We start from the raw sequence: 11510 nt of genomic DNA on the forward strand, positions 1-11510 counted from the left end.
AACGAGTTCGACAAGGACGGTGACCGATGCTTGAGAGGCCTAAAAGCACCGAGAGTGAATCTGGGGGACCCGACAAGACATTACCCGATCCTGTAGACCAAATGGTAAACAGTCGACGTCGCCCACAGCACGTCATTACGGATCCTCCCGATCCATTAATGGTGCTTTTAGGCACTACAAGCACCGGTCACCGTCCTCGTCGAACCCGTCGCTTACGACGAGGGGCTAGACGAGCGAATTAACCCATAGACACAGCCCATTGAGTTTCTTGCCGGATCTTCTCAATGGGTCGCGTTTCTGATCCGGTGGTAGACTCTACGAAGCACTGCTCTTGCTAGGATCAGTGTTAGCATCACTCCGGTTTGAGCCCCGTAAGCTTACCTACTAGTTAAGGTTACGCTGAAACAGCCTCTCAAGGCTATCAGCTTAGGTAGCATAAAAAAAAACAAAAAAGGGCAAGAAATGTTTCGGGCGACGCCGGCTTTGTGTTGCCCCGTCGCAGTCGGATAAGAGAATAGAAATAATGACATGAGTTTGAATGGACGTACACTAAAACATTATAATGTTTTTATGAACAATATAAAAATATGGTAACGGTATTAAATTGTAGTTGTAAATTTTTGTTAGGCATTTTATAAACTAACTACCAGTATTAATTGGAACACTAAAAATAAATTGCCAATTATTTTAGCCCTTTTCACGAAACTCCTTTTTAGTTGTCCTAAATTGATTACGACATGTGGCTGCTGCATCTGATTTTATTGTTCAAATTTATTATTCAGGTATTTATTCATATTCATTACTATCTTTATGATGCTCTTAGAATTTAAGAAGTTAAGGAAAAGCCATAGAAATATCAATAACAACTACATATTTATATTTCCATGACAAAAAATAGGGTTAAAGCGAGTTGTTCTTATGAGAATAGTTCAATGCTCAGATTTAAATTTAGCATTTGGCATTGACAAGTAAATAACTTCTCCAATACTTTCGTATACTTTTGTCACAGAAATATTAATCAGAATTCACATGTTCAGGGGAAAATTGTTAAATGGGAAATTATTGTAAATTATCTGTTTACTTCTAGTTGAAATTGCGACGAAAACTGCCTTGAGAAATTGTATACCGAAAATATAGAAGATTCCTTTGGGATACGTCTTTAGGACGTTTCATTATTTTGCTTAAATTCGAATTTTTTCCTCAGGGTAACTAAAAGTCAAATAAATCCTAAGGGTATTACTTCCTAAGGGTAGTCAAATAAAATCATACCTGAAGATGTTCAGGCATGTTCACGTTAAAGTTTCTCTTATCCCAAATCTAATAAAGAGGCCTTGTTTTTGGCACGATGTAGTTAACTGTTATGATAGCCACTTAATAGGGTAATGGGTAGTAGGCTCGGCTGCCTACTTACGGGAATGGAAACAAAAATATTTTCACGATACATTGAATATTGCTTATGTACTTATAAAAAAATCTAGGCCCGGTCTAATAATTACAGTGTGAAAGTGGCCATGGGCACTACAACAACATGTCGGCTCACGAGTTCACGACGCCCCCAGACGAGATCGCTCCAATGCTACCTGATGACGGGATACCGGCTTCAACTGTTATAGCAGGCCTCATGCCGGATTCATTCGGAGAAATGTTTAACTTCCTGGACGGAGACAGTTTTGGGATCGGTAAAAGTTTTTCTACAAAAATTACAGTAAAAGTTTTCCGTGGGAAATATTATTACATCATTTATGTTTGTGTGTAAGACGGATTTCGGTGAAAAAAAGTCCTGCTGTGTTCCTTGTTGAAATAATGAAAATCACAAAATCAGGGGAGCTAGAACAGATTATCTACTATTTTAGTATATCTTAGTCGAAAATTTTCCAGCACTGCCATAGATTTATTTAAAACCAACAAATATAACAAGATACATTAGCTCGAGGACTGTCGATTATGATACCCTTATTTGGGAGGCGCTTGTTATAGTTGCACAAAATGCAAAACAGGATTCGGTTGTGGTGGAGAGATGCCACCATAGATATTTAAATTAAAAACAACTTTTTAGGTCCAATGCACGAGTTTGTGTACGGTTGGCAAGCAATTGTGAATACTATGAGCATGAAGAATAACGTTGAAGTTCGCAAGCGCGCCGGTCTCCAACGCTTTGCGCTTGCTGGTATCAACGGGATCACACTGATATCTCATATTGGCGCCACTGAGATCATGATAAACGGCACGAGAACTTATTGCTTCGGAGGTGTCTCCAGACCTCCCGGTAGAAGAAGTGTTATATGTAAAGTGAGTGACTATACGGGAGTCAGTTCGCAGTCAGAATTAATTTTTTATATTTAATTTTTTTATTTCTTAGATGGTTGGACGAGCTCACAGCCCAACTGGTGTTAAGTGGCTACCGGAGCCTATAGACATCTACAACGTAAATGCGCCACCCACCTTGAGATGTGAACTCTAAGGTTTCAGTATGGTTACAACGACTGCCCCACCTTTCAAACCGAAACGCATTACTGCTTCACGGCAGAAATAGGCGGGGTGATGGTACCTATCCGTGCGGACTCATAAGACGTCCCACCACCAGTAACGTTAGGCGTTTGCGTTCTGGGCGTACCAGTTCTTGTCTCGCATGGTCTAACGTATGAGGCTGGAAATGTGTGAACGCTTATAAAATGATACCATTGACAAATCATCTCCGAATTGTTGTTCGTAAATTCAGGCGCTATGCCAATCCTTCCTTTTCAGGGAGCCATGTACCAAGAAGGGAGATTCTCGTGCAAAGTACCGTACCTGAGATATCCAACAGCGTTGGGATACCGCTATTGCATTGACAATTTCGCTTCGGTGCATACAATTGACGGGACATTTAAAAGTTTGTTTTTTCATTATACTACTAGCTGACCCGGCAGACTTCGTAGTGCCTCAATCGATAAATAAAAGACCTAAACTTTTGTATTAAATAAACTTGAAACAAACAAAAGGAATCCGTCCGACGGGGGACACATCAAAGGGAAAACAAAATTGTTATTTTTATTTGATTCCGAGCATTTTCATATTTATCTACTTTTTAAACATTCACAAATAATTCAAGACCAAAATTTGTCAAATCGGTCCAGCCGTTCTCGAGTTTTAGCGAGACTAACGAGCAACAATTCATTTATATAATAATATATATATATATATATATATATATATATATATCCATCTACCATATCCATAATCTATATATATATATATATATAGATTATGGATCATCATGATATTTGAAGAAAAAAGGTTACAGTTCCAAGACGTGATAGAAAATCGCCATCTATTTTATGGAAAAGTCAGTATGGCATGAAATGTTTCAAATTATTTACGAGACTCCTCATAGACACTGTCCCAAACATAAATATTCATTATAATTTATACATCAAATTATTTACTAGGTTAATTGTAAATACTAATATAATTCTAGAAACGTTTTGCGCTAGAGGAGAATCTGTACCGAAATTTCATTACGACTATATTTGCGAAAGAAGGGACATAAAGATAAAGCGCGTGAACCTTACCGATCCAAATGAAAGATTCAATATACGAAATCCAATAGTTAGAAGGGTAGAATATTACCGAGCGCCCTACGACATACTGAAGGCATGCCCTGATTGGTAAGCATTATACCTGGATAAAGTAAAATATTTAATTCAAAACAATCATGCATTAGTCGATCATTTTCAATAATTATTATTATAACTAGTCAGGTCATAAGTATTGTCACACAGTAAAAACTTTTCTTTTAGAATGCTGGCCACAAAAAAGTTTATTGAATTCGAATTTCCAATTGTTCATGAAAATAAAAATGTATACTTTTAGAATTTTACTCATTTTTGAATATGGAGTGGACGCTTAAAGAAGACCGTGTTGCAGTTATTGCGTTGCATCGTTGCGGTTACGCGCCAATTCAAATTTTTAACATACTGAAAAATTTGAATATAACCAAAAGATTCGTTTATCGTACCATCAAACGATACAATGAAGACTCTAGTGTAGATGACAGGTCAAGAAGTGGTCGCCCTCGGTCTGTTAGGACTCCAGCAGTGATAAAAGCTGTGAAGGCGCGAATTCAAAGAAATCCCAAACGTAAGCAGAAACTGTTGGCCCTTCAGATCGGGTTAAGCAGAACCACGGTGAAAAGGGTGTTAAATGAAGACTTAGGGCTTCGGGCATATCGAAGAAAAACAGGACATCGTTTGAATGCTCGTCTAATGGACCTGAGACTGAAGAGATGCCGCGCTTTGTTGAAGCGGTACGCGGGAAAAAAATATCGGGAAAATCTTTTTTCGGATGAAAAATTTTTTACCTTAGAAGAGAGCTACAACAAACAAAATGATAAGGTGTACGCACACAGTAGTGAAGAAGCGAGCAACCGTATTCCGCGTGTCCAACGAGGTCATTTTCCATCCTCGCTCATGGTATGGTTGGGAGTTTCCTATTGGGGCTTAACAAAGGTACATTTTTGTGAGAAAGGTGTAAAAACGAATGCAGTTGTGTATCAAAATACAGTCCTGACGAACCTTGTGGAACCTGTTTCTCATACCATGTTCAATAACAGGCAATGGGTATTCCAACAAGATTCGGCGCCAGCTCATAGAGCGAAGAGCACACAAGACTGGTTGGCGGCGCGTGAAATCGACTTCATCCGGCACGAAGACTGGCCCTCCTCCAGTCCAGATTTGAATCCGTTAGATTACAAGATATGGCAACACTTGGAGGAAAAGGCGTACTCAGACTTTTTGGCGGGAACGCGAGGAGTGAAGTTGTGTGATTTGTTTTATTTTGTCTATTTAGTGTTTCTTCGGGTTTAAATGTGTAATAACGGTGGTTTATTAACTGTTTAATATCTGTGAAAGTGCACAAATGTGGGAAAATGAAACAAAGCCGCTGGACGCAACTTCTCGGGATCCTCCAAAAAGTCCACTGAAAAAATCTTAGTAAATCACCACCATTTTACTAAGATTATATTTCATTCCATATCATCTCATTTCATTTAATTTCATCCCAGTTGATTAACGTCTCAAATTAATCATTTTCATTTCATTTCACTCCATATTATCATTTTTCATAAAAATAAGAATATAAATTAAAATAAGACATGACTTAAAGGTCTTAGTTACCAGGTCATAAAATCACTTAAAAAAAAAAAGGCGTACTCAAAGCCTCATCCCAATTTGGAGTCACTCAAGACATCCTTGATTAAGGCAGCCGCCAATATTGACATGGACCTCGTTCGTGCTGCGATAGACGACTGACCGCGCAGATTGAAGACCTGTATTCAAAATCACGGAGGTCATTTTGAATAAAATAAGAATCTATGTTTTGTTAAGTTCATTTTGGCATATGAATCGTTACATAATGAATAAACTTGTTTTAATTATTTTACATTAAACATGTGACAGAATTTATGACCTGACTAGGTATTATATTGTGTATTTGTATGTATATTTATAAATATATGTATGTATGTATGTGTATACATATATTTCACTGGATTTCCAAATGATTCTTGTCCACCTGATGGTTGTTTGGAAGAGATCGCTCTTAGCGATAAGACCGCCAATGGATTTTTTTGTATTTAATATATCGCATTGTTTATTTATTTTTATGGTGTACAATAAAGAATACTCCCTCTCTCACATTAGATACATAGATCACACAGAGAGAAAGGGATATTAGGAGATCATTCCGTCTATTTACCAGAAGTTATCTACTATTATATCACTACTCGCGTATCATCCTTCCATAGTGGAGAGTATTCTCAATTTTAATACTTTGATTATAACTTTCATTGAAATAAAAAAGTTTTATATCAAAACATTTGAAATAGGTATGGATGCAACCTAAGAATATCACCAGATATGCTCCATCAGGAGCTCCCGAATGGTTTGATGGATGCAAATTCAACTGCTTTCGTCGGTCACGGTGGGAAATATTGGCTGGCGTTATATTATACGCAGGTGAAATTACTATATATTAACCAAGTTGATTGAACTTCTGTTCGTATCACAGACACCATATTTTCTTCATTAGTGCCGCTCGGCTGAAGCTCGTCACTGCGCCCAAGCTGTCTGTCTATTCACCTTGTAAATTACCGTTGTTTAACTAAAATTGCAATTTGGTCTTTGAAATCTGTAATATTTGTCCTATTTAAGTTAGGATATAAATATTTATTTAACCGACTTCAAAAAAGGAGGATGTTCTCAATTCGACTATGTATTTTTTTATGTTTTTTGACTTCGTGAATTGATTTTGATGATTCTTTTTTTATTAGAAAGCTGACGTTTCCCAAATTGTCCCATTTTAAGTAGTCCAGTTCTGATAGCAGTATCTATATGAAAACCAGAGAAGGTTTAAAAGGTAGATAAATATGAAAATGCTCGGAATGAAATAAAAACAACAATTTTGTTTTTCCTTTGATGTGTCCCCCGTCGGACGGATTCCTTTTTTTATTTTTTTTTTATTTTTTTTATTGCTTATGTCTATGGACGAGCTCACAGCCCACCTGATGTTAAGTGTTTACTGGAGCCCATAGACATCTACAACGTAAATGCGCCACCCACCTCGAGATATAAGTTCTAAGGTCTCAGTATAGTTACGACGGCTACCCCACCCTTCGAAACGAAACGCATTACTGCTTCACGGCGGAAATAGGCGGGGTGGTGGTACCTACCCGTGCGGAATCCCAAGAGGTCCTACCACCAGTGATTACGCAAATTATAATTTTGCGGGTTTGATTTTTATTACACGATGTTATTCCTTCACCGTGGAAGTCAATCGTGAACATTTGTTGAGTACGTATTTCATTAGAAAAATTGGTACCCGCCTGCGGGATTCGAACACCGGTGCATCGCTTCATACGAATGCACCGGACGTCTTATCCTTTAGGCTACGACGACTTCAAAACTTTTGTTTGGTTTAAGTTTATTTTATACAAAAGTTTAGGTCTTTTATTTATCGATTGAGGCACTACGAAGTCTGCCGGGTCAGCTAGTAATACCTAAGTGTTAAGTTAAGTACGTGCGCGACATATAGATGAATAACTCAATAACTCAATATCACGCCAACCGATTTCGATGATTATTGTTTTTAGTGTATATTAATTTGCTTTGGAAGATCTTTGGTTTTTGTTAAAGCATGTCTATTTACAATTATTAAACTAACAAAAACGAACGTAACTTAAGCAAAATTGTAAAACAAAAAATACACTAACATTAGCTATTACTCTTAATATAGTTCGAAGACAATTAAGCATCTCTTAGAATAAGAATCAGTAAAATACTTCTTTTTTTTAATGCTTAATTAGCTGTATGAGCTCACGGCCCACCTGAAATTAAGTGGTTACCGGAGCCCATAGGCATCTGCAACGTAAACACCGCCACCCACCTTGAGACATGAGTTCTAAGGTCTCACTTTTAACAACGGCTGCGCCGCCCTTCGAGCCGAAACGCATTACTGCTTTACGGCAGAAATAGCCATGGTGATACCTACCCGTGCAGACTCGTAAGACATCCTACCACCAGTAACAAGTCTCTTTGAAGACGGTTAAAAAGAGTCAGTCACCACGACGTATATCAAAATTTGATAGTAGACTTTATTTGGAAAGGGCGACTTGATTGACACGGTTACTTATTAGGCTGTTAGTAGTAGGTATATTTATTGCGTTAACGTATATAGGTTTATGGAAACGTGTAAATCTGTATTTCGGTGAAAAGGAATGTTGATCTTCTTAATAAGCTTATTAACAAATCTTATTACTACAGTTCTACAGTTCTAAGTCTAAGAACTCAATTTCTAAGTTTATTTGCACACTGCTGAAAATTCATTTTTCGTAAATCTCATCTTCATAATTGAATTTAACTTATTAATTAATCTTATTAAATATAAGCCTAGAACTACAGCTCTTAAGTATATTTTGTATATTACTAAAAATTTTATTAACTCGGATCTTATTTACAGTTGTCGACTTATGCTATTTACTTCCAAGCTCATGGAGAATATCCTTGGCAGTCAAACAGGCCTGTTGTGTCAGTAGATAAAGGTACAGTGAAGTACACATTAAATTTGTAATTTATAAAAGGTACATACAACATACATATTGCGGTACTGAATCTTAACCAAACTGGCCAATGTCGTTCTTTTATTATTAACCAGACAGGCGGAAATTTATCAAATTAAATAAATTTAAATTGAAAATTCAATATTAAATTTACGTACCTACCTATTATTAACAGGTGGAATTTGGGAGCAGCTTCTGAAAGCTAATATTGGGCCTGATATGAACTTGCATTACAACTTGAACGGGATCTACAACAGATATCCTGGCGGTTCGGTGTTCCCTGATCTCATGAGGAATGATGGCCAGGTAGGTATATTTAGCATAAAAATTTCCATGACAAATTTGGAACATTGTCCAATATTTTGGACACTTATTGTGACGGCCAGCAGAGTCTATCGAGATACTTGTTGTTCAGGGTAGGGTCTATGGTAAAAGATCTCGTGGACGAAACCCCATGCGCTGGACTGATCAGATGACAATCCTTACCAACATCCCACTTAACGAGTAGGTACGTGCGCTAAGTCTCAGTTCGCGGATTATGGAGAACAACTGTCAAACTGTCAAGGCTTATAATAAACAAGGATTCCAAATGACCCCGGTTATAATGACGAATCTAATCATCTTCTATTCTATAACCAATCCATTCGATTCTGGCTGTAGTTATACGACATTATGGATTAAATGCAGTAGACTGCATTGAGTTGACTGTGATTAAATGGCCATGTTCAGAAGAGACCTTCAAATTGGGAACCGTGAAGTAACGGTTATTGAAAGTAATCCATACGGAAACCAATGAAGAGGTCAATGATTAACTGAGTGTGAGGTTCCTGAACTGAATAAAAGTGGACGAGAAATGTACAAAAGGCTGTTCAGCATCTTATGCAATTAAACAATTAGAGTGTAACCATATTGAAAAACCATCGTAAATTTCATAAGACTAATAATCCTTGAATACAAAGTTTCATAAAAGTATAAAAACTCAATGCTAACAAAAATATATTCACGCCCATAGGTACAGCCAGCTAATTTCCGAACAGAAAACAGAGATCCCGGTGGGGAACAAATATTGATCGGTAACCAACATCTATCAGCTGATGGTCCCGGTATGTATTTTTGCAAAGTTCATTGCGTAAGACAACTTCGGCCTAATATTTAAGTGTTGCCATTTACAACCCACTGTTTGAATTTGTAACAAATGGATGACACCGTAGGTTGGGATCTCGAAACATCTTTTATTAGCATGTTACATAATTTGATTAGGAACTATGTTGATTAGGAAAATATGGTTTTGTTAGGCAATGATTTGACTATTCCTTCTGGTAAAGCCAGAATAGCCCCTTGTGGCTACTGTCACCGCCCTCGTCGCTTGCGACGAAGGGCTCGACGAGCGAACTAACCTATAGACACAGGCCACTGAGTTTCTTCTCAGTGGGTCGCGTTTCCGATCCGGTGGTAGATTCTGCGAAGCACTGCTCTTGCTAGGGTCAGTGTTAGCAACTCTCAGGTTGAGCCCCGCGAGCTCACCTACAAACGTTAGGGTGAAGCTGAAATAGCCTCTCAAGGCTATCAGCATAGGTAGGGAAAAAAAAGGAAAAAAAAGTGGCTACTGGCAGTTAGGTACTAAAAAAGCTTTGCTTCTGAAATAGTTCAGGGCAATGATTGACGGTGACCACCCACCGTTACGTGGGATTTATTTTATCTTTTAAAACTACAAAATACTAATTTGCTTAATTATTTAGGTAATATATGAGTTTTAACAGATTTACTAAATAAGTCAAACTGGGCTGGCCCACTGAACTATACAGTTTTTTAAACTATCTGCATGGTACATGGATGTTCAAATCATCATCCCAAGCAGACGAATGGTGTATGATCTATACATTAGGAATAAGTACAATATACATTATTGTGATGAATTTTAGGTTTTATAATCATAAACTTGATTACAGGTGGCGAACCTAATGCAGGAGGCTACCAATTTATACACGATTCACAAATTCAACCAAACTTTGAACACGGGAAAAACTTATCTTAATAATAAGTATGACAAAATTAAATATGAATAAAATTTCTATGTTCCATTGTTTTTATTTTAACAATAAAAATGCAACTTAAGCAAAATGTTACGCTTACATTTTGTTTTCGCACTTAGATTAAGTTTACCAAAGATACTCCAGTCTTTTCTTTCCAGTTTCTTTCTTTTTCGTACCGCACCTTCCTTTTCATGGCCGATAGCAACTTTTTTTTAATAATTATAGATTTATTGGAATGGATCAATATAATAGCAAAGCTTGCGGTAGGACTTGACTGATAAAGCCATCATATAAACGAAACAGTGCTATATCCCTTCAACCGATTTTCTCTCTATCGCTATTTTTTATTATTTCTAAACTAGTTCGTTATTGTACAAATTTAATAAATAAAAAAAACTAAAATACTAAATTAAACTCTTTAATATTCTTATACCTTTTTAAGTTATAAGGAATTTCATTCCTGGCGGCTTCTGCCCGACCGTACTTGTTTTTTTTAAAAGCTTTGAACTTGCAATTAATTAATTAATATGTTCTGTAATAGTTTTGTAAAATCTTGCAAACAACCTGCTTGCTGGTGCTACTACTACTATTATAGTTGGATTTTGTTTTATGTTAACAGGAACTCATCCGTGGTAAACATCAGACATCAAACGTTAAATACATGTAAGCTTGAGGGTAGACATTATCTTGTTGAACACCAAGTAAAACGATGTCACTTTTTGATTCCTGATTTAATCAACAATATGTTATCTTAACAATTCACTTTAACACTTGTCCAACTTTAACCAGTACGTACAACAGTCACTGAATCACACAACGTAACAAGGATATAGTAAGTGCACCAGGCAAACGCAGTCCAACGAATGTTCATTTAATTTTTTTTTTTTTTTTTTTTCCTACCTAAGCTGAGAGCCTTGAGAGGCTATATCAGCGTAACCCTAACTTTAGTAGGTGAGCTCACGGGGCTCAAACCTGATGACGTTGCTAACACGAACCCTAGCAAGAGTCGTGCTTCGCAGAATCTACCACCGGATCGGAAACGCGACCCACTGAGAAGATCCGGCGAGAAACTCAGTGGGCTGTGTCTGAGAGTTAATTTACTCGTCGAGCCCTTCGTCGCAAGCGACGGGTTCGACGAGAACGGTGACCGGTGCTTGAATTACCTAAAAGCACCGTTAGTGGATCGGGCGGATCCGAGATGACGTGTTTTGGGCGACGTCGACTGCTTTCCATTCTGTCCGCAGGATCGGGAATGTAGTTACCGGCGGCCACGATGAGAGGGTTCTCGTGTCGTGCCGCTTTATCGAAGTGGCGCATGGACGCCGACTGCAGATACTTACTGATGGACTCTAAGTCCAGGTCGTCATGGAGGTCGACGTTCCTGA

At 37.6% G+C, this 11510-nt stretch overlaps 1 protein-coding gene across 1 annotated transcript; it reads left to right on the forward strand.

The window, feature by feature from the left end:
• Nucleotides 1-1416: 1416 nt before the first annotated feature.
• On the forward strand, nucleotides 1417-10172 carry LOC114249217 (uncharacterized). The gene is made up of 9 exons (XM_028182703.2): nucleotides 1417-1679; nucleotides 2057-2289; nucleotides 2746-2872; nucleotides 3458-3647; nucleotides 5864-5993; nucleotides 7993-8074; nucleotides 8268-8398; nucleotides 9105-9195; nucleotides 10042-10172. Exons 1-9 carry the CDS (start codon nucleotides 1529-1531, stop codon nucleotides 10125-10127), a joined length of 1221 nt encoding a protein of 406 aa, XP_028038504.2. The 5' UTR covers nucleotides 1417-1528; the 3' UTR covers nucleotides 10128-10172.
• The last annotated feature ends 1338 nt before the right edge of the window (nucleotides 10173-11510 follow it).

This window comes from Bombyx mandarina, chromosome 01 (genome assembly GCF_030267445.1).
Source record: "Bombyx mandarina strain Sakado chromosome 01, ASM3026744v2".
Taxonomy (NCBI): Eukaryota; Metazoa; Arthropoda; class Insecta; order Lepidoptera; family Bombycidae; genus Bombyx; species Bombyx mandarina.

What these genes read in the sequence shown, in the direction of transcription:
- LOC114249217 (XM_028182703.2), top strand. Translation starts at nt 1,529, where the DNA reads ATGTCGGCTCACGAGTTCACGACGCCCCCAGACGAGATCGCTCCAATG. An exon ending in CTGAAGGCATGCCCTGATTG is followed by an intron (nt 3,648 to 5,863) that starts GTAAGCATTATA and finishes CATTTGAAATAG; the next exon opens with GTATGGATGCAACCTAAGAA. An exon ending in TCTATCAGCTGATGGTCCCG is followed by an intron (nt 9,196 to 10,041) that starts GTATGTATTTTT and finishes ACTTGATTACAG; the next exon opens with GTGGCGAACCTAATGCAGGA.